The following is a 22,558-nucleotide window of genomic DNA, read 5'->3' on the forward strand; positions in this document are numbered from 1 at the left end:
TCATCGGAAAGGCTTCGTACTTTGAGGAAGCTCAGTAAGCTAACAAATTAGTAGTAAATACAGCAGAGTTCAAATCAATGCAAAGATATTCAGACCCTTAAGAGAAGAGAAAGTTAAATGTAACACAAAGAACCCACATAATTGGCTGGAGAGAAAGTGACCACATTTCAGTATGCGAATAATGTAGGGTTATACACAAACAAGCATGAAAGAAAGACAAGGTCATAATTCTGGGAAGTTGTATCAAGCAGGCATTTGTCAACTTTTACCTACGGTAGCCAAGAGGTTGTACACAAACGAGCATGAAGGAAAGACAAGGCCACCGTTTTAGGAAGTTGTATCAAGCTAGCATTTGTCAAATTTCACCACAGCAGCTTATAAGTTGTCGTTTCCATCCTCGAATTCTTCCGCCCAGCTTTCATGAATTGGCAGCAAATATAGATAGAAGACACATAGTTCACATGAAGAAAAATTACATACATGGTATCAATTTCGGTCTGAAATGGATCCAACCAACATCTCCACTTGCTATATTGATGATTCCCAGCTCATAATTTCAAACCTCAATCAAGTAGAGCAACTCATGCACTGGTCAGCAAGAAACAATCAAGAACAATCGCTTTCCTTGGGGACCCAGGAACAGAAACTTTTCTTGGTGCAAATGGAATTTTACAGAAGAAGTGATATCCTCCTGCTTTTAGTCCTCAGATCGAAGGGACATGCGTACACGGATCAGAGGCAACAGAAATGCCTTTACGGGCTGCGCCGTGCATTTATTTCCCCAGATGCTTCAGATTGTGAGCGCCTAGCACTAAATCTTAGCATGTCAACAGTGCAAATTGAATGCATTTTCTAGTTAAAAAGTAACAATTCCCTTCGAGTTCTGGCATGCTAAAGGAAGAAAGTCCGTACAACTTAAAATAATCTATCTACTTGATTAAAAGTGTAACCGAACGTTTCAATGACAGACTTCATTAGGACATAATAATTTTATATATTTCCCTTGACATTAGCAACTTGGGGAACTACAGCTTTGCATTGCGTAACTAAGTACATAGAGCGAACGAACCTGTCTCTGTTGACGTTTGCCATTCCAACTATCTATTACAGATCCTAGATTTGGTAAGAGATTGGAACCCATTAGAGTATAAGCCATTTCAATTTACAGCAAGAATCACTTAATCTCTCAAAGGGCTAGAGAAAACACTCAAGATTAACCAGTAACCCTTCCACTGGACTGAAGCTCAACTAAGAATACTTATCCACAATCAATGACCACAACTGGATCTTGCAACCAATGCTAAGATACGTTCAATTTCCTTTTCACATCAAGTGCATAACAGAAAGTCACCATTCCATAGACCGAACTCTCCGCAGAATGCGTGCTGGTCTTCGCTTCTCCACAACAGGGATCACTTTCTCCTTTAGCTGTATCAAAAATAAATTACCCAGTCAGTATCTGAAGATTTTCTTGCCATATACCATTCTAGCCTTGGCTGATCTACTCCTTCATCTTAGGGATAAATAAAGCACTTAGCAGTGAGTTCATTTCCATGGTGAAATTAAATTAGTTATCAACTAAAAAACTCAGCAAGCATGTCATCCTTCAGAGATCATGTTCATTACGTTATTCTTCCATGTGGCTATTCATCAAAGGATCTTAGAGCAATTTTTCAGGTCCTACTACTCTATATATGTATTGTTGACAAAAGCTTATTCTTTTCCCCCTTCACACATAGCAGGTAACAAATCTTGCATTTGGAATGAAGTAAAAACCAGAGGAACACAACAAGGACCACCTATTTCCGCTGCATTTGTCCTCAATCCATCAACCTATTCATCTATCTCAGTCCATCATGGAACAGGATAGCTTAAGGAACCTCCTAAGAGCCTTAAATGCCCAACAAGAGTTATTATATAAGAATAGTTCTAACACTGCTTGTTTCAATGTAGATTCTGGTCGACCCAGCCTATTTGTTCACTACGGTGCAAGCATCCTTATCAATCTACTCTAAATGGGCCAGTCATCTTGTATTCATATGCTCAAAAAAAAAAAAACTCAAAAATGTTCATGATGTGGGAAGAAGAGTATTATTTTATCAAATGTGGACTAAGAAGCATGGACACAGTACAGCATATGAATACAACATGACATAGACAAAACCAAGAAATAATTATCCTGAAACCAAAGAAATTATATGCAGACATCGAATAAAATCTTCTACGAGTATGTACACGATTAATGCTAATTTCCAATTGTATCTATATATTCTAGGTGTGTATAATATTTGAATAACCAAAACTTGTGACTTCTAGAAATACTTATGGTCAAAGGGATAATAGCATTTTCTGTATCTTTTAGCCTCACATTTTTCATGGTCAAAGCCTGATTCATACAATTTATAGGCAAGTTTCTCTGATTATGTCAAAATATTAAAGACATCTTCACAACTCTTTATCACCAATCGCTGTAAATGATATATTCTATACTACTTTACATGTTTGTAGCTCATGTTAATCTATGTTAAAAGATAGAGTCACTTGCTACACCTCAATAATGCTTAAGATATTTGGTCAAGAAGTGTTTATTGTTTTCTTTATTTTTTTTCACCCCAATCTTTTACACGGTCAAAAAAGTGTTGCACATGTCCAAGAATGTCAAATGTGTGACGCATCCAGCAAAGGCATGTTCTTATCCTCGATGTATCAGTTAGACAGATGCAATCAAGTTGGGCTGAAACTCTATTTGGCTTTCAAAAATAGATTTCCAAATTTGACCGACTTGATCCATTTTGTTGAGTCTGCTTAAGTTCGAACGCAATAAGCATTCCAGACTTTCAACCTACCTTCAATTTCACTGAACAAATGCAGAAATATTAAACAAAATTCCACATACTCGATTACCTGACGACTATCAAATTACAGATTTTTGACCAGATACCACTGTAAAAAGAATAGTACAGGTTCCCCACATCTTGGTTAGCAGAGCCATTCACAAGATTTATCATTAGGAGGAAAAAAAAGAAGAGCAAAGGAAGATAAACTCAAGATATGGCCGGAAGGTTGTGACATTGATGGTACAATAATGGCTTCTTATCTTCTACTCCTTGAAAATCATGATAGAGAAAACGGCGAGGTGGTTGTGTGAGTCAACCCCACTGGTCAACTTTTTGCAAACCATGAGTAATTACTATAGCGAGGGAGGTTGCCAGCAGATATTAAAAAATTAAGGGAGAGAAGAAATGGGATAAGCGAAAGAAGTGGGGTGGAGGGTAAAAGACAGATAAAAAAGAGGGAGTGCGAAGCTGAAGTGGTTTAAGATAGTGTTGAAGGTCTTACCCCCCTTGCCACAAGTGCTTAAGGTAACTTTTTTTTTTCGTGCCTAAGTTAAATTGTAAATAATAGGTATTTCACATATATTCAGCATATACAGGAACAGAGACAGTTAAGGTAGTAGACCCTGCTCTAATGGCTCAAGCTCCAACGTCAAATAAATCGAGCATTGCAGAATAACCCAAGTCAAGCAATGAGCTGCTTCCCAGCAGCTCAGCTAGGTTGGTCCAGCCATGGGTGCTTACCATTTTTGTAAAGAAGATGGAAAAAACCTATAACATTCAATGCTTTGCTCCCATCTCCACCCCCCCCCCCTTCCCAAAAAGGAAAACCAAAAAAAAGTCCCAAGAATAATAAACATTACAGAAAGAGGACATCCCCCTTAACATTTATATATGGTCAAGAACTGAATAGGTTACTCGTGAAAAGTAAAATGAAGTGACACAATCGATATCCAAATCCAAGACAAGCTTGGAAGTAAAACAGGCTAAACAGACTTTAGCCCTCAAAGTCTGCATCTACAGATCCTATTGAACACCAATATTAGTGTTCTTCCATCATTTTCCCACCATGTCAAAACTACAATTCAGCCTTGCTTTTACACCATCCGGAAGGGGGAGACACATACACATTTCCTATCAGGGAATGATTAATCAACCTCCTAACTCTCAAAAATGGTTTACAAAGTTATTGACTCTTTATCCACCATCAGTCTGTGATTGCAGCCTCTGAGTACTCTAGCCTAGGAGTAAGATATTTACAGGAGATCTCTTCATAACTACCTACCACAAAATTAAGCAGATTATTTGAAGATGTATGAGGCCGGTAAAGTCAAGTTGCCTCTCAAGTATTAAAAGATCAAAGACTGGGATCTCTTGAAACTTAAGTGGCAAATGAGGTGAAAAGTTTGTTTTGCAGTCAAAGCAATCAACAAGAAGATGAACTCAATTCGGATCCATTCTACCTCAGTGAAACAGTTTATTCAACTCTAGCATGATAGCTTCATAACAATATTCTGTAGCAAAATAAAAAAAAAATGGATATAAGAGATAAGACTCATACCAGCTTGCATCTTTCCTTTGTTCTCTCAGCCTGCAAATTGAAATTTTCAGATAAATTATTTAGTCATTTTAAAAATTGATACAGCAGACTTCTAAGGAGAAGATTTTATATGCTCTACACCCATGGAATGCATACAGAGATAAAGAAGTACAAATATAGAAAACGAGAGAGAGAGAGGGAGAGGAGGAGAGAGAGGTGTATGAAAGAGAAATTAGATCACCAAGTTCTTAATCAGTTTCAAACCAATGTCTAACAGATGAAAGCAAAGAAGTCATTTGACCAGTTGATAAATAATTAAGTACTCACACTAAGAATTAACCAATGGCATGCAAATAATTAAATCTCATAGTTTCTTTATCCAAAAAAAATGGTCTTCTTCAGTTAAAAAAGGGTAAACAGTGCCAAGTTCACAAGCATGTTCGATTTAGAATAATAAAAAAGATTCACAAGGTAAATAAAAAATAATAATAATTACCAACAAATATTGATTAATTCAAAAAAGACATCCATTTTCCTTTGAGAAAACATATATTTTTTTTAAATACACAAAAAGTCATTTCGATTGCTCTAAAAGCAACCATACTATCAATGTGAACACCACTAATGAGTGAAGAAGTTTTAAATAATTAAGCACCCACCCACTCCTCCCCACAGAAAATATAAGTAAAACATACAAATTAAACAAAAGGGAAATTTTGAGACTCAACTCTAAAACTCTTTTATGGTACACAGATCATTCAAAACTGTAGATAATTGAAATTTGGAAAAAGATGGAAATGGAGAGTAAAAGTACATAATATTGGAGAAATATCTCATATAACATGAACTTAGCATGTTCCTACGCAGTACCTTTGTTGAAATCTGCAATTCTGCATCTCCCAACAGTGTGCTTCCACGAGGGCAATGTAAGCTCTACATAGGATTGTTATAACTAATAATTTCTAATTCCCTTTCCTAAAGGACAGAAACAGGAAAGTTACAGCGAGTGTCCCACTGGATCAGGAGCCTCCGCCACAGTCTAATGTGTTAAAAGATGGACACTGAACCTATGGCCACCACATTCTGACGTCATGAATAAAAGTCTAAGAAGAGTAATGTGAATTTGTTACAAAATGACGTCAAGAGAAGTAAGATGCAAAACGGCAACGTTGTAGGCTGCCATGGCTGTGTTGTATGACACCAATAGGAGTCCTGAGATATCTAGTCAAATTCACTGCAACAGGTAATATATACTACAATGGGAAGGAATTTTCGACAATGATACCTAACATTGATTATTAAGGTTGTCTGTTTCAGGAAGACAAATTATAGGACATCAATGAATTGCATAGATGACCAACTAGACACCTTAACGACCAATAAAGTTATCACATTCTCGAAGTGATCAGTCCATTCCATACTCCTTGTGCTTACCAGTGACAAGTAAAAATCACCAACATCTTCAGAGTCGACTCTTTAAAACAACTTTTGACTCCTACTATACATCTTTAAACACATAATTACTACAACAGCTGTTGCTTCTATCATTAAATGAGATAAATTGCTGGACTTGACTTTCTAAAAAGGTACCCTTGTAGAGTCCATGCAAAATTCTAAACACACAATCATGACTGATTTATCCACTTTCAATAAGCACCCTCTGTTTTTAGAAAAAATTCAACCCTATTATCCTTTCAACTCTATGCATTGATCATGGTGTCAAGAATAAACCCAAAATTACATTTTGTCATCAAAGCTTCAAACTGGAAAACAAAACACTTTGCCAAAGCCAAGCGAAATGCGACGGTAATAGCATTGCATTACCTTTTCTTTCAAGAGCTGCTCATTCTCTTCTTCCAGTCTCACTGCCATGGCCTCCAATTCAACTTGGTACGCCTGCAGCAACCAAAAACCATCATTGGTAACAGTATAGGCGCTAAAAAAATTCCCGAAATTCTCAACAATGAGAAAAGTATTCATCTTTGTTTTTTTTAAAGAAAAATCACCTGTTTTCGCTCCCTAGACCTGGCAGCCGACTCCCTATTCTTAATCATCCTCCTCTGCCTCTGCTGCGCTGCTTTATCCATTGGCTCCAATAAACTCGACGCTCTTCTCTTCCCTCTCCCTCCTCCTCCTCCTAGTCCTCCACTCCCCATCGTCTCCAAACCTCCTGCACTTGCATACCCCAGCCCTCCCCCACTTTCCACACTCCCCTGCCTCGACATATACGGACTATCAAAAGCAAACATTCCCCCACTCGTCCCCGCGACCGCAGCAGCCTCCACCTTCACCTCCCCCTCCACTCCTGCCGCCGCAGCAACAGCCGATTCCTCCACTGCTCCAGCCTTTACCAAAAAATCCTCCAATGTCATCATCTCATCCATTGCCTCCTCCTTAGGCTCCACTCTCCTCGCCGGCTCGCTCGCTGCCGTCTTCCCCGCCACAATCTCTCTCCACACATCATCCACCGTCTTCTTCCTCACCGGCGCCGGCGAGATGGGCGTGATCGCTCCGGAAGCATCCAAAAGCGTAATTTCCGCATTCAACAAAGTACTCTCAGTCGTCGTCGCAGAAACAGCTGCCGCAGCATTTGGAGAGTTTTGATAATGATGATGATTGCGGAAATTATGGAAATCAGATTTGGAAAGCGAATTCCGACGGAGTTCGGAGTTATGAGATGAAGTCGCCGCCGAAGTTGAAGAAGCCATGAGCTTCGACGTCGCCATTTCTGTCAACGGAGTCACGAATTTCTAGGGTTTCTTCGATCGGAGGAATGGTAGTAGGACATAATAGTACGGAGATGGGAGGGCGATCATGTGAGTGATTATGAGTGCCAGTTAGTGTATGTGTGAGAGAGAGAGATAGAGTTGATGTGTGAATTTGTATGGTTTTAAGTGCGTGAGTGTGTTTTTTTCTAGGGTTTTGGGAAATTTTGATTATTGGTTAGATAGACCGGCTGATGATTGATTATTTGTTGTTGTCTGTACTTTTTTTTGTCGCCGGGAAATGACTCAGGATTTCTCGTTCTGGTCAAGCGGCCGTTAAATAAAAGTTAAAAGTTAGTTTACTTCCTGAACCATGCCTTCATTTGTACCCCATCATGTTGTATGATACCAGCTGAGCAATCCGGTTCGACTTTCAAATTTCGGTTCCAATCTCATCCTCTTGCGTATTAGTTAGACAAAACTAGTCGTACCAGTCTCTAAACTATTGTCATTGCACCATTTTAGTCCCTCAATAACATATTATCACAGATAAGCTCCTTAATAAAATAGTGTCACGTCTGAGGTTTTTTTTTTTTTGGGTCAAATTTACTCTTTAGAGTCAACAAAATGAGAGGTAAAAGTGTGTGGAAAGCCCTTAAATTATTCATGTTGTCAAGTTTTAATCTCTAATCTAAATTTTGCCTTTGAGTAGCCCATGGACTATTTAAGTAAATACTTTCAATCTTATGATCATTTTAGTCGTAAGTGCAACCGAAATTAAAAGGTGTTTTTGCCCAAATACTTAATATAATCATTGGGACCAGAATCGAAAGGGTGAAGATGAAAAATACACTTCATTATTTAATATTGCAAAAATAATATAGAAAATCAAAACTTGAAAATATTATGATAACACCAGACCAGTAACGTAGCCTTCAAAGCCCAACTTTTTCATTATTGTAATGCTTCAGTTACTCCAGTCTGCTATGCTTTCAGCAATTGATGCATTTCCGTAAGTGTTGATTCGTACGCTATTTTAACTAAAGTTTTTTAAGTAATTCAGGAAAACATGATAGGGACAAGTCCATATACTAGAAAGATGCAGTTTTTCAAGTTTGTACTTTGTATAGATAATTTGAGTGACATGATTTTCGTTTTTTTGGTACTATTTTAGTTCTATTCAAAATGACTTTTTCTGACATTTTTTTTATACGAGTGTGGGGCTTTTTTTTTTTTTTTTTTTTTTTTGCTTTATGGGTTTCCTTCCAAAATTCTATTTAGTCTAATATATACATTACAGGGATATGATTTAGGGGCGCTGCTTCATTTGAGTTTGCGCACTTTGCTTCATTTGAGTTAAAGAGTTTTGACTTTTTGAGTTCATCATAAACTTCTACAAGTATTTTCTTGAGTCAACTTTAGGATATCGCCACATGACATTCATAGACCTTTAAGATGTGTTTATACCAAGAATTAGAGGAGAAGAATATGGACTTTCCCTAAATTCATCAACAATTTATCATGCTCAAGTCCCATTAAAACCGTCAATAAAAGTACTGCATACCATCAAGGATACAAATACAATCAAATGAATCTCATCAACATTTGGATTTGCAATTTTGCAGAACCAAAAAGAGTGGCGCTAATCCCCGAGCCGCAAGCGGTACAAGAAATCTCCAGCAATGAATCTAGTGATGGTAAAATGAAGTGTTTTCTTCTTCTTAACCCTTCCAATTCTGGTCACAATAGTTATATTAAGTGGTTTGATACCAATGTTCTTTGATTCTGGCTGCACTTAGAATAGTTGAAAGTATATATTTTTAAGGGATAATTTCAGAAACCTCCCCTGAGGTTTCTGACAGTCTCACTTACTTCCTCTGAACTTTGCAAAATATCAGATACCTCCCTTGTCAGATTATTGGGCCCTATTTGTGATATCATTGATGATAAATTGATAGATATACCCTCATAACTTATGATATATTTTGAAGCTATTTTGACAGAATTGGTTAAATGAGTAATAGAGATATAACTTTTGATATAACTTATGATATACTTTATATTCTACTTTACACTTTTTATTCGCAGTACAATCACCAATGAAGAGTTTAGCACTAGTGTTACCTTTCTCTAAAGTCATGGATTTCATGTTTTTTTTTTGTAAGACAATTATCTAGTGTAACTCATTACTTATATTTGGGTAAATTTAGTTTTCAAAAATTCAATGACGTAAATTGTATATTACATCATCTCATAAAGTAATGCGACACAATTTGGGTTATTGAATTTTTTGAAAATCGGATTTACCTAAGTTCTGGTATTCAAACGAAACTTGTTGAATAAATTTGACTAACTACAATGTGAATTAATTTTTTTTTAAAAAAAATCTCAACTAAAGTATCTAGCACTAAATGAAATGAAGTATCTTGCTACTTCATTTCATTTTCCACAAAGAAAATCGCAAAAAGAGTTAGTAAACTATTGAGAATTTGATTATTTGATCGATACACTATTTATTTAACTGCAATTGCCATTCACTCAATTAACCAAATAGTGAAAAAAATTTTGTGACTTAACTAGTAAAAGTTTATACTTTTAATCACTCAAATAATATTTTTTATGACTTAACTAATAAAAATTTATACTTTTAATCACTCAAATTATAAAACTATACATTTTTTTATATCACCAGAAGTATGTTTCAATTAATTGAATGATCATATTAGCTACATAAATGTCTAATAGCTAAAACAAAAAAATATAAATAGCATTGTAACATTGCTTGAAGAAGCCATTTGCACTTGTCTCTATCTGGTTCAACTTATTACTTCTTGTTTTGGCTTTTGCTTTAGCTCAAGTTGTGGATAAGCAAAAAGGGCATATGTGGAACACAAATATCATCTCACTCCTCAAAATATTTTTTTAATGCTCATTTTTCTGACATGGGCTGATCTTGTTACTCCAACTATAAGTTCAGGGGAGGTATCTGATATTTTGCAAAGTTCAGGGGAGGTGAGTGAGACTGTCAGAAACCTCAGGGGAGGTTTCTGAAATTATCCATATTTTTAATTGTTCAGGGGTTGTTCTAAGACAAAATTTAGATTAGCAGCTAAAACTTGACAACTCTCTCTTTTAGTACTACTCAATCTATTTCTCTCCCTAAAAGATAGTGTTGTGACGGCCCCACCTCTCCCTAAGGCGTACCAAAGGGTTCGGCGGACCGCCTGCCCAGCTCTCGCCAGGACTCACTCACTATCTCAATCGAATCGTATATACACAACCATGCACCATAAACAATATTCACGATTCAACTTATAATTTACATTGATAGGAATCGAGTTTCAAAGTCTTAATACACCAAACTAGTACAAATGTATACAATCCAAGTACAACATATTTCGTTCGAGGAATAGCGCGAGTATAAGACCAAAAAGTCAAAAGTCAAAACAAAAGGCTACACTAGTCTTTTACAAGTCTCTCGCGTTACTCGTACCCCTGTAAGGAAAACAAACTAACGGGGTGAGCCAAAGCTCAGTGGAGTTCCCAAATATCAAATTGGTCAGCAACCAAGTTATAGTAAAATAAAAGTGAAGTAGCGAGCAAGCAAGTCAAATCAGGGAAATAATACTTCAGCTAGTCAAGTAGTATTAGATGCACATTCACATATAAGGATACGGTATTCATGTTACGGCTCCATTCCAGCTTGGTCAAGTGGTAGTTGACACTCCGTCAACTTTCAAGTAATTCCAAGTCCAAATAAACTCCGCTACACGCCAATTTCCGTCCACCGATCAACCCCCTATCCCGGGCCCGCACGCCATACAAACATGGGTGGTAATACTCGAGTATACCGTTAGTCGAGGAGATAACACTCCACTCGACATTACAAGTGACCCAGGGTTTGTTATCTAATCGACCAGGCCCTTGTCGGCTCGACTCGATTAACTCGCCACAGGGTTTCTGGAATTTCAGGCAAGATAAAATTCAAGTACATGTACAACAAGTCAAGTATGATCAATAGCAAGAACAGGTCATATTAGGGCAAGTGCGATAAAGTACACCCTTGCCCTTTCATTCATTGTCATGTAATCACGCAAGTCAAGTAGGGAGTACACATATCAAGTACAATCGGATATTTGGAAGCACTCACCACAATAGTGCTTCTAGTTTTCGCGTCGAGGTGGTACTCCGGGTTGGGAGTCCAAATCTGCGATAAAACTTTACTTGAGAACTTTGAAATCAACCAAGGTTCGAAACTTAAGCGTTTCGTTCAATAAGAATCAAGAATTTGAAAGTCACTGGAGAAGAGTCGTGAAATAGTTGCTCGCTCTTTAAACTGAAAAATTTGATAACATTTTTGCTTGAAGATGACTCTTGAGTCAAAAGTGCAAGTAAAACGGTTTCGTAATGTTTCATATCGTTTTCCTAAGGGTACAAGTTCGACCAATTCCTAACATATAACCCTTGATAAACAAATGACAAAGGTCCTCGATAGTTCAAGGATTAATCACTTAACCTTCACTCAAGTCGCAAAGATAGTTTCCTAGACTTCGAGTAAAAATTCGGACAGCGTGCCCTTTGTGTTTACCTAATTTCCAGCCATTTAGGCTTCATTATTTTTCTTCAACAACATCCCAACATCATACAATCAGCAATTTATGTCAAGAGCCGTTCCATAGGCTCACAATATCATAACAACAAGAATCGTATTAAGTACAAGTGCAGAAACGCAATTCAGTTCAAGACAGATTTGACGTACAGATGCGGAAATACCATATCCGAGGCTACGCTTGTCGGATTAAAACAAAACCTACGCCGTTTCGAAGCTAAGACACAGAGCTACAACATTCACGAAGGTCACTTAGTCCATTTCCTAATGTAACTTAGTCAAAATCTCAGATTACTAAACCAGAAACCAATTCACCGGCAGTTTAAACGCATTATGCTGTAACGGACCTAACTCAGTGTACACAAGTCCGAATCAGGTTTTCTTTGAGGCATTTTAAAGCTACTTCAGAACACTACAACTTTTATGTTTTGGCCCAGAGCTAAATCAGAATGGATCCTGGTCAAAAATCGTGATAAACGGGACTGAACTGAAGAAACGGACTGCTGGGAAATACCTTGAACAGTAAGGGTATTTTGGACTTTTCACATCCTACGTTGCTCCGATTGAGCTGAAATTTTACAGGCACCTACAAAATACCATTCCCTACAACTTTCCTTCTTTGACCAAAGGCCAAAACAGCCTCTAACATATACCTAAAAATTCGGACAGAATGCAAGCAGAAATTTTCCAGATTCTGGAATTTGTTGTTTTTAGTGAATCTTTCCTTAATTTCTTGGCCCAATCACTACCAAAACACCATATAACACCTCAACTGCAACATATAAACATCATACAATCATTTGGGCAGAAAATCAGAAACCCTAGTTCATCACACAAATTGGGGAAAAACTTCTACACATGCTAGCATCCATGAATCTACCACCAATCAAGCTACTAAGCTTACTTTAACCATGATTGAAAGAGAAAGTTAGAGAGATATCATCCTCTTACCTTGATTAAGAGTCACCAAGAGTAGCACAAGCTCTTCCCTTCAAAACTCACACCACCACTCACTAGCTAGTCACTAGAAAACAAGTTTAATCGGTTTACTTCGCTTGATTCCTCACTTATTTGTTGGAGTTGGAGATGAAATGAAGAAATCTTCCTTGGTGTTTCTCTCCTTGCTAAGTTCGGCCAGACCAGCAGAAAATGAAGAAGGAATGGCTAAGTTTTGGACTTAAGTGGTTAGCAATGGTCTTGGTTAAGAAGCCATGAGGTGGTGACAAGTGTCAACATGCTGCCAAGAGAGAAGATATTATGTACAAAAGTCAACAAACTTGTTGGGTAAGAAAAATGGTGGTCAAGCGGTGCGTTCAATCGGTAATGCGCGGGACCCGCCGGTTCGCGCCGTTTTCTTAAAAACTCACGTACTAGGGTTTTTACCTCCCATTCACTAACCTTATATCATTGCTACTACTCACATATTATTTCTCACTTAAAAGTCACCTTTAATCATAAAATTGATCCTTGGCCAGTACCGAAAATTCATCCGGCGGAAAAATCGCAAAAACCCTAATTTTGCTCAAAACTTGAAACCAAAGCGAAAAACCTTATTTTCTAGGTTTATTTACACTTAGTGTGATATAATGAGGTAGGGGGCCTTAATAAATAATAATTTTCAAATAAAAGGCATTTTTGAGGAAAAATGTAGGAAATTTGCGGGTCCTCACATCCTCTCCCCCTTAAAAGAATTTCGACCTCGAAATTCATACCTTTTGTCGCGAACAGGCCAGGATACTTTTCTTGCATATCCGTTTCTAGCTCTCAAGTTGCTTCTTCCACTTCATGATGCTTCCATAGTACCTTTACTAAAGGAATCTGCTTGTTTCTCAAGTCCTTCACCTTTCGATCCAGTATTTGAATAGGTCGTTCTTCATAGGTTAAAGACTCGTCAAGTTCAACATCTTCGGGTGGCAAAATGTGAGTCGGATCCGGATGGTATTTCTTAAGCAAAGAGACGTGGAAAACGTCATGGATCCTAGATAGGCTAGCTGGTAACTCAAGTCGATAAGCCACCTTTCCTATTCGTTGTAGCACATTGAAAGGTCCTATATATCGTGGTTGCAACTTTTTCCCTTTTCCGGATCTAATCTTTCCCTTCAATGGTGTGATCCGAAGAAACACCTTATCTCCTATTTCAAACTCCAAGTCTTTCCTCCTATGATCGGCATAGCTTTTCTGACGGCTTTGGGCGGTTTGAAGTCTCTGGCGGATCACTCTCACCTTTTCATAGGCTTCCTCAACCCATGGTATAGTAGCTGGATCTATGACTTTTCTCTCTCCTACGTCATCCCAATGGATTGGAGATCGACAACGTCGTCCATACAAGGCTTCATATGGGGCCATTTGAATAGAGCAATGGTAACTATTGTTATACGCGAACTCAATCAAAGTCAAGTATTGGCTCCAACTTCCTCCAAAATCCACAATACAGGCTCTCAGCATATCCTCAAGAGTTTGAATAGTTCTCTCAGATTGTCCATCAGTTTGCGGGTGATACGCTGTGCTATAACTCAGCTTAGTTCCTAGAGCCTCTTGTAGTTTCTGCCAGAATCGGGATACAAACCTAGGGTCTCTATCAGATACAATGCTTACTGGTACCCCATGTAGTCTCACTACCTCATCCATATAAATTTTAGCAAGTTTCTCCAAAGGATATTTCATATTTATTGGCAAGAAATGTGCAGTCTTAGTCAATCGATCCACTATTACCCAAATGGCATCATGCCCCTTTTGTGTTCGTGGCAATCCTGACACAAAATCCATCGTTATGTGCTCCCACTTCCACTCAGGGATCTCTAAAGGCTGTAACAAACCTGACGGCTTTTGATGCTCAGCTTTTACCTGTTGGCACGTAAGACATTTTTGCACAAACTGGGCAATCTCCGCTTTCATTTTCTCCCACCAATACAGATTCCTAAGATCTTGATACATTTTATTATTTCCTGGGTGCACCGTATACCTAGAGCAATGTGATTCCTCTAAAATCTCGCTTTTCAATTCCTCATCCCTAGGTACCACGACACGATTTCGAAACTTTAATATTCCATCAGGGCTTAGATTAAAATTAGGTAACTCCCCTTTCTTCACTTTCTCTACCCACTTCTGCACTATTGGATCCTTCACTTGGCCCTCTTTGATTCGTTCCATCACTGCCGATTTTGCCTCAATATTTCCAAAAACCACCTTTTCCGGTTCCAAACGAGGTTTCCACTCACATACATCTTCCAATAGGCTCCACTCTCTCACTATAGAACTTGCTAGTTGAGCCTTCCGGCTTAAAGCATCTGCTACAACGTTGGCCTTTCCAGGATGATAGTTAATTGTACAGTCATAATCCTCTAAGAACTCTACCCACCGACGTTGTCTTAGATTTAACTCCTTCTGAGAGAACAGATACTTAAGGCTCTTATGATCCGTATAAACCTCAAAAGTTACACCATAAAGATAATGTCGCCATTTCTTCAAAGCGAACACTACAGCTGCAAGTTCTAAGTCATGAGTCGGATAATTTTGCTCATGAGTTTTTAACTTTCGGGATGCGTAAGCAATCACATTCCTATTCTGCATCAACACGCACCCTAGCCCTTCTTTTGAAGCATCGGTATAAACCGTATAACTATCCTTTCCACTGGGCAAAGCTAAAACTGGAGCCATAGTCAATTGTTTCTTAAGCTCTTGAAAGCTACTTTCACACTTAACATCCCAATTATATTTTCCTTGTTTCTTGGTCAGGTTAGTCAAGGGTCCTGCAATTCTCGAGAAATTCTTTATAAATCTACGGTAGTATCCTGCTAAGCCTAGAAAACTTCGAACCTCTGTGGGATTTTCTGGCCGCTTCCACTTAGCCACAGCTTCCACTTTCGCCGGGTCTACAGCAAGGCCATCTTTTGAAATTATATGACCTAGAAACGCCACTTCTTCCAACCAAAATTCACACTTACTGAACTTAGCAAATAGTTGGCGCTCTCTTAGGGTTTGCAATACTATCCGCAAATGTTGTTCATGCTCCTCCCTTGACCTCGAATATACCAAGATATCATCAATGAACACCACTACAAACCTATCCAAGTAAGGTTTGAACACTCGATGCATCAGATCCATGAATGCTGCTGGGGCATTGGTTAAACCAAAAGGCATCACTGCGAACTCAAAATGCCCATATCGAGTATTAAACGCCGTTTTTGGCACATCCTCCTTCTTAACTCTCAATTGATAATACCCTTGTCGCAGGTCCAACTTAGAGAATACCACAGCCCCTTGTAACTGATCAAATAACTCATCTATGTGGGGCAAAGGATATTTATTTTTAATGGTTACTGCATTCAATCCTCGATAGTCAATACACAACCTCAAACTTCCGTCTTTCTTTTTAACAAATAACACTGGAGCTCCCCACGGCGACTCGCTCTCATGTATGAACCCCCGTTCTAGCAAGTCCTGTAATTGCACCTTTAATTCCTTAAGCTCAGCAGGTGCCATACGATAAGGGGTTTTAGAGATGGGAGTGGTTCCGGGTACTAAATCAACCTTAAATTCAATCTCCCTTTCGGGTGGCAAAGACTCCAATTCTTCCGGAAATACGTCCGGGTATTCACTGATTACTGGCATGTCTTCCAACTTAGTCTTTTCTCCCGGAGTGTTAATTAGAAAAGCTAGGTAACCACGAGCCCCACGACCAAGCAACTTCCTAGCCCTTATACCCGAAATAAGTGCAGAAGAGGCTATCATACCCCTCACATCAAGCTTTAGAGTTGCCTCTCCTGGTATACAAAATTCGACCACTTTCATCTTACAATCTACCCGAGCATGATAGTGAGCTAGCCAATCCATACCTAGGATAACATCGTACCCCTTAATGGCTAGACTAATGAGATCCACTACCAATTTCCGTTCGCCAATCCAAATATCACAATTCCTATACACCTCATTCGCAAGCAAAATTTGACTACCTGTAGGTGTTCTTACCTCTAAGTCATAAGGTAACCTTTCAACTTTCGAGTCAATTCCAAGCATAAATGCAGGATTAACAAAAGAGTGAGTAGCACCGGGGTCTATTAGAATTCTAGCTAACCGGTGAAAAACAGGGATTGTACCTTCTACCACCCTGGTTGGTTCAGGCACAGTGGTTTGATCTAGCGAGTACACTCTGGCCGGTACCCTCGACCTGGCCCCTCCAGCAGTAGTCGGCTTTGGGTTTGACCTGGCAGTCGACTGAGTGTCATTGATTAGCGGACAATTGACCATCTGATGATCCGCACTTCCGCACCTCAAACACTTTCGAGCCTTTCTCCAGCACTCGTCCTCCGTGTGGTTTGATTTTCCACAATACCCACATGTCACTCGGGGAGTGGAGGTTTGACCTCCCTGAGTAAAACCTCTACCTTGACCTCTACCGCCCTGGCCTCCCCTCTGGGCATTCCCTCTCGGAGCACTGCCCCTAAACGTGTTCGAAAATCGTCCACCTCCGACTCCACGACCGGATTTAGCGGGTGGCATGCTCCGCTCGCCTCGTACCGACCCTTGGGCTCCACTAGGTGCCCCTTTCCGCTTAGCGTGGAAATTCCTTACTTGCGTCCTAGCAGTTTCTATCCTCATGGCCTTCTCCAGAACCTCCGTAAAAGTATTGATTTGGACCGCTGCTAAGGCTTCTTGCAATTCCACATTTAATCCTTGTATAAACCTCCGCACTTTTCTCGGCTCCGTAGCTATCAGTTCGGGAGCAAATTTGGACAACTTGGTAAACTGAGTCTCATACTCAGTTACACTCATCAGTCCCTGACGGAGTTTAATGAATTCGTCCTCTCTCTTCTCCTGGACGATGGGTGGAAGGTATTTTTCGTTGAAGTCCCGTACAAAGTTTAGCCAAGTCCAGGCGGTTTCCTCTCTCTCCCACTTGGCCCTTACTACATTCCACCAAGCCCTAGCTGGCCCTTCAAATTGGAATACGGCAAATTGGACTTGTCTCTCCTCAGTGTAGTTTAGCGCAGCAAAGATATTTACCATGGCCTCCATCCATTTCTCAGCCTCATACGGGTCTGGTCCTCCTAAGAATTTGGGTGGCGAGAATTTCTGGAATCTCTCCAAGGCTCTATCTTGCCCTGAATCAGGGTCTCTAGGTTGATTTACAGAACCTTGACCCTGTTGCTCCACCAACCGAGTCAAAATATTAGTCATCTGTTGGATGGCAGTGGCCACCTGATCTCCCCCGGCAGTCTGGGGTTCAGGTTGCTATTCAACCGCTGCCTCCCTCTCCTCTATCGGTTCAGGCACCTGTTCCTGTACTTGCTCACCCTCACGGCCTCGCCTAGAACCGCGTTCTCGATTAGTTTTCTTGGTCCGACTCCTTTTATCTTCCATATTGAGAGTTACCCAACTAGAAACATGTAAACGGGGTAAGGTACGACTCATATATCGCGTTGCAACAATATAACTAGAGGCAAATAAACACGTAAGAAACAAGCACTTTATTTACATATCAAACAAGTCATATATACAGGCCAACAAGTCACGTAGTCAAAGGCTATAACAGCCAAGGAACATAGAACAAAAGATATTTACATCCACCAGGACACGTCTAAAACAAAAACAAAAGAAGACGTGTCGTCCCACTATGTTCCTAACTAGCCCACAAAAACTCCTAAAACCTCCATCCTAACAAGTGGTCTGGCTAGACGCCGACCCAACTGACTCTGAGGACGCGCTCGGCTCCTCCTCCATGTCCTCCTCAGGATCCTCCTCTGGATCCTCCTCAGGGACACCAGGAGCGGCAGGAGCTGCAGGCGCTTGGCCTTCCTCGGCCAAGTCCTGGATCACGTCCTCAACAAGTGCCTCGCACTCGGTCAGGATGCGGTCAGTCCGGTCTCGTATGTGTCCAACTATGTGCATCAGACGTCCAGTCACCGCATGAGCCTGGTCACGGTAAGCATCAGACTGCTGCTGCTCTGCCAGAACTGCGGCCTCCAACTCGCGTATCCGAGCTCCCTGATCTCGGAGAGTAGCCTGGAGACGCTCTATCTCCGCAAAGCACCTACGATTGGTGCTACCCAATCGTCTCCGATCATCATCTATAGCAAGCACTACTCGGTCAGGGTAAGAGTAGGTCTTCCAGCAATCGCAGCGCCGGATCTTGCGCGCTGGGGACCACCGCTGCACTGGCCCGCCGGGAACCTCCTGGTATGTGATCACGCGGCATACAGGGCCCGCTAAATATGGCTCAACCTCAGGAGCGTCAGTAGGTGCGTCAGTAGGCACCTCAGGCACCTCAGGCACCTCAGTAGGTATCTCGGTCGGAATGTCAGTAGGTGCAGGCTGGGACGGTCCAGCACCCCCAGAAGAGTCAGTGTCTGCCATCACCTAAGTTTGCAAATAACATTGCAAAGGTAAGTACACATCAAGCACAAAACAAGGCTAAGGCTAAACTCGATAATAAAACCCTAGCCTATCAAGTCAAGCACTCAAACTACCCAGATCAATTCAAACCTAAGCTCTGATACCACCTGTGACGGCCCCACCTCTCCCTAAGGCGTACCAAAGGGTTCGGCGGACCGCCTGCCCAGCTCTCGCCAGGACTCACTCACTATCTCAATCGAATCGTATATACACAACCATGCACCATAAACAATATTCACGATTCAACTTATAATTTACATTGATAGGAATCGAGTTTCAAAGTCTTAATACACCAAACTAGTACAAATGTATACAATCCAAGTACAACATATTTCGTTCGAGGAATAGCGCGAGTACAAGACCAAAAAGTCAAAAGTCAAAACAAAAGGCTACACTAGTCTTTTACAAGTCTCTCGCGTTACTCGTACCCCTGTAAGGAAAACAAACTAACGGGGTGAGCCAAAGCTCAGTGGAGTTCCCAAATATCAAATTGGTCAGCAACCAAGTTATAGTAAAATAAAAGTGAAGTAGCGAGCAAGCAAGTCAAATCAGGGAAATAATACTTCAGCTAGTCAAGTAGTATTAGATGCACATTCACATATAAGGATACGGTATTCATGTTACGGCTCCATTCCAGCTTGGTCAAGTGGTAGTTGACACTCCGTCAACTTTCAAGTAATTCCAAGTCCAAATAAACTCCGCTACACGCCAATTTCCGTCCACCGATCAACCCCCTATCCCGGGCCCGCACGCCATACAAACATGGGTGGTAATACTCGAGTATACCGTTAGTCGAGGAGATAACACTCCACTCGACATTACAAGTGACCCAGGGTTTGTTATCTAATCGACCAGGCCCTTGCCGGCTCGACTCGATTAACTCGCCACAGGGTTTCTGGAATTTCAGGCAAGATAAAATTCAAGTACATGTACAACAAGTTAAGTATGATCAATAGCAAGAACAGGTCATATTAGGGCAAGTGCGATAAAGTACACCCTTGCCCTTTCATTCATTGTCATGTAATCACGCAAGTCAAGTAGGGAGTACACATATCAAGTACAATCGGATATTTGGAAGCACTCACCACAATAGTGCTTCTAGTTTTCGCGTCGAGGTGGTACTCCGGGTTGGGAGTCCAAATCTGCGATAAAACTTTACTTGAGAACTTTGAAATCAACCAAGGTTCGAAACTTAAGCGTTTCGTTCAATAAGAATCAAGAATTTGAAAGTCACTGGAGAAGAGTCGTGAAATAGTTGCTCGCTCTTTAAACTGAAAAATTTGATAACATTTTTGCTTGAAGATGACTCTTGAGTCAAAAGTGCAAGTAAAACGGTTTCGTAATGTTTCATATCGTTTTCCTAAGGGTACAAGTTCGGCCAAGTCCTAACATATAACCCTTGATAAACAAATGACAAAGGTCCTCGATAGTTCAAGGATTAATCACTTAACCTTCACTCAAGTCGCAAAGATAGTTTCCTAGACTTCGAGTAAAAATTCGGACAGCGTGCCCTTTGTGTTTACCTAATTTCCAGCCATTTAGGCTTCATTATTTTTCTTCAACAACATCCCAACATCATACAATCAGCAATTTATGTCAAGAGCCGTTCCATAGGCTCACAATATCATAACAACAAGAATCGTATTAAGTACAAGTGCAGAAACGCAATTCAGTTCAAGACAGATTTGACGTACAGATGCGGAAATACCATATCCGAGGCTACGCTTGTCGGATTAAAACAAAACCTACGCCGTTTCGAAGCTAAGACACAGAGCTACAACATTCACGAAGGTCACTTAGTCCATTTCCTAATGTAACTTAGTCAAAATCTCAGATTACTAAACCAGAAACCAATTCACCGGCAGTTTAAACGCATTATGCTGTAACGGACCTAACTCAGTGTACACAAGTCCGAATCAGGTTTTCTTTGAGGCATTTTAAAGCTACTTCAGAACACTACAACTTTTATGTTTTGGCCCAGAGCTAAATCAGAATGAATCCTGGTCAAAAATCGTGATAAACTGGACTGAACTGAAGAAACGGACTGCTGGGAAATACCTTGAACAGTAAGGGTATTTTGGACTTTTCACATCCTACGTTGCTCCGATTGAGCTGAAATTTTACAGGCACCTACAAAATACCATTCCCTACAACTTTCCTTCTTTGACCAAAGGCCAAAACAGCCTCTAACATATACCTAAAAATTCGGACAGAATGCAAGCAGAAATTTTCCAGATTCTGGAATTTGTTGTTTTTAGTGAATCTTTCCTTAATTTCTTGGCCCAATCACTACCAAAACACCATATAACACCTCAACTGCAACATATAAACATCATACAATCATTTGGGCAGAAAATCAGAAACCCTAGTTCATCACACAAATTGGGGAAAAACTTCTACACATGCTAGCATCCATGAATCTACCACCAATCAAGCTACTAAGCTTACTTTAACCATGATTGAAAGAGAAAGTTAGAGAGATATCATCCTCTTACCTTGATTAAGAGTCACCAAGAGTAGCACAAGCTCTTCCCTTCAAAACTCACACCACCACTCACTAGCTAGTCACTAGAAAACAAGTTTAATCGGTTTACTTCGCTTGATTCCTCACTTATTTGTTGGAGTTGGAGATGAACTGAAGAAATCTTCCTTGGTGTTTCTCTCCTTGCTAAGTTCGGCCAGACCAGCAGAAAATGAAGAAGGAATGGCTAAGTTTTGGACTTAAGTGGTTAGCAATGGTCTTGGTTAAGAAGCCATGAGGTGGTGACAAGTGTCACCACCACCACCCTTTCTTTTTCTCTTTCTTTCTTGCCTTTCTTAGCCACAAATTTCGGTCAACATGCTGCCAAGAGAGAAGATATTATGTACAAAAGTCAACAAACTTGTTGGGTAAGAAAAATGGTGGTCAAGCGGTGCGTTCAATCGGTAATGCGCGGGACCCGCCGGTTCGCGCCGTTTTCTTAAAAACTCACGTACTAGGGTTTTTACCTCCCATTCACTAACCTTATATCATTGCTACTACTCACATATTATTTCTCACTTAAAAGTCACCTTTAATCATAAAATTGATCCTTGGCCAGTACCGAAAATTCATCCGGCGGAAAAATCGCAAAAACCCTAATTTTGCTCAAAACTTGAAACCAAAGCGAAAAACCTTATTTTCTAGGTTTATTTACACTTAGTGTGATATAATGAGGTAGGGGGCCTTAATAAATAATAATTTTCAAATAAAAGGCATTTTTGAGGAAAAATGTAGGAAATTTGCGGGTCCTCACAAGTGTAATATCCTTTCTCACATGCATATTATTCTACTTTTTGTCCTATTATTTGTAGGTTTTTAGTTACAAAATTTGTTACCTATAGTCTGCATGTATTGATTCCAATGTACACAGTTGGTTGCTTGTCACATTTTAAAAAAAGAGTGTTTTAATTAAGCAAAAAAAAAAAAAAAGAGTTCAGTTATTGATTTTCAAGGTTA

General features: G+C 40.0%; 2 protein-coding genes and 1 long non-coding RNA gene across 5 annotated transcripts; all 3 read right to left on the reverse strand.

The window, feature by feature from the left end:
* Positions 1-974: 974 nt before the first annotated feature.
* LOC113712695 (G-box-binding factor 4) lies at positions 975-7,449 on the reverse strand. Of its 3 annotated transcripts, none has more exons than XR_003453325.2 (5): positions 6,381-7,449; positions 6,199-6,270; positions 5,245-5,441; positions 4,396-4,425; positions 975-1,428 (listed from the first exon to the last, which is right to left on the reverse strand). XR_003453325.2 is itself a non-coding variant. In XM_027236212.2 (4 exons), the coding sequence occupies exons 1-4, from the start codon at positions 7,098-7,100 to the stop codon at positions 1,348-1,350; spliced, it is 903 nt and encodes a 300-aa protein (XP_027092013.1). In that variant the 5' UTR covers positions 7,101-7,438; the 3' UTR covers positions 975-1,347. The 3 variants fall into 3 exon arrangements, 1 of the variants encoding a protein (XP_027092013.1); XR_003453326.2 differs by having other exon boundaries at positions 5,245-5,457; XM_027236212.2 differs by lacking the exon at positions 5,245-5,441 and having other exon boundaries at positions 6,381-7,438.
* A 3,011-nt stretch (positions 7,450-10,460) lies between these two features.
* On the reverse strand, positions 10,461-12,821 carry LOC113711079 (uncharacterized). Its single transcript, XR_003453093.2, has 3 exons — positions 12,640-12,821; positions 11,230-11,286; positions 10,461-10,574 (listed from the first exon to the last, which is right to left on the reverse strand). It is a non-coding gene; the product is annotated as an uncharacterized lncRNA (long non-coding RNA).
* Positions 12,822-18,133: 5,312 nt separating this feature from the next.
* LOC113710912 (uncharacterized) lies at positions 18,134-21,820 on the reverse strand. The gene is made up of 2 exons (XM_027233985.2): positions 21,576-21,820; positions 18,134-19,044 (listed from the first exon to the last, which is right to left on the reverse strand). The coding sequence occupies exon 2, from the start codon at positions 19,039-19,041 to the stop codon at positions 18,343-18,345; it is 699 nt and encodes a 232-aa protein (XP_027089786.1). The 5' UTR covers positions 19,042-19,044; positions 21,576-21,820; the 3' UTR covers positions 18,134-18,342.
* Between the last annotated feature and the right edge of the window lie 738 nt (positions 21,821-22,558).

Source organism: Coffea arabica, chromosome 10e (assembly GCF_036785885.1).
Source record: "Coffea arabica cultivar ET-39 chromosome 10e, Coffea Arabica ET-39 HiFi, whole genome shotgun sequence".
In the NCBI taxonomy this organism is placed as follows: Eukaryota; Viridiplantae; Streptophyta; class Magnoliopsida; order Gentianales; family Rubiaceae; genus Coffea; species Coffea arabica.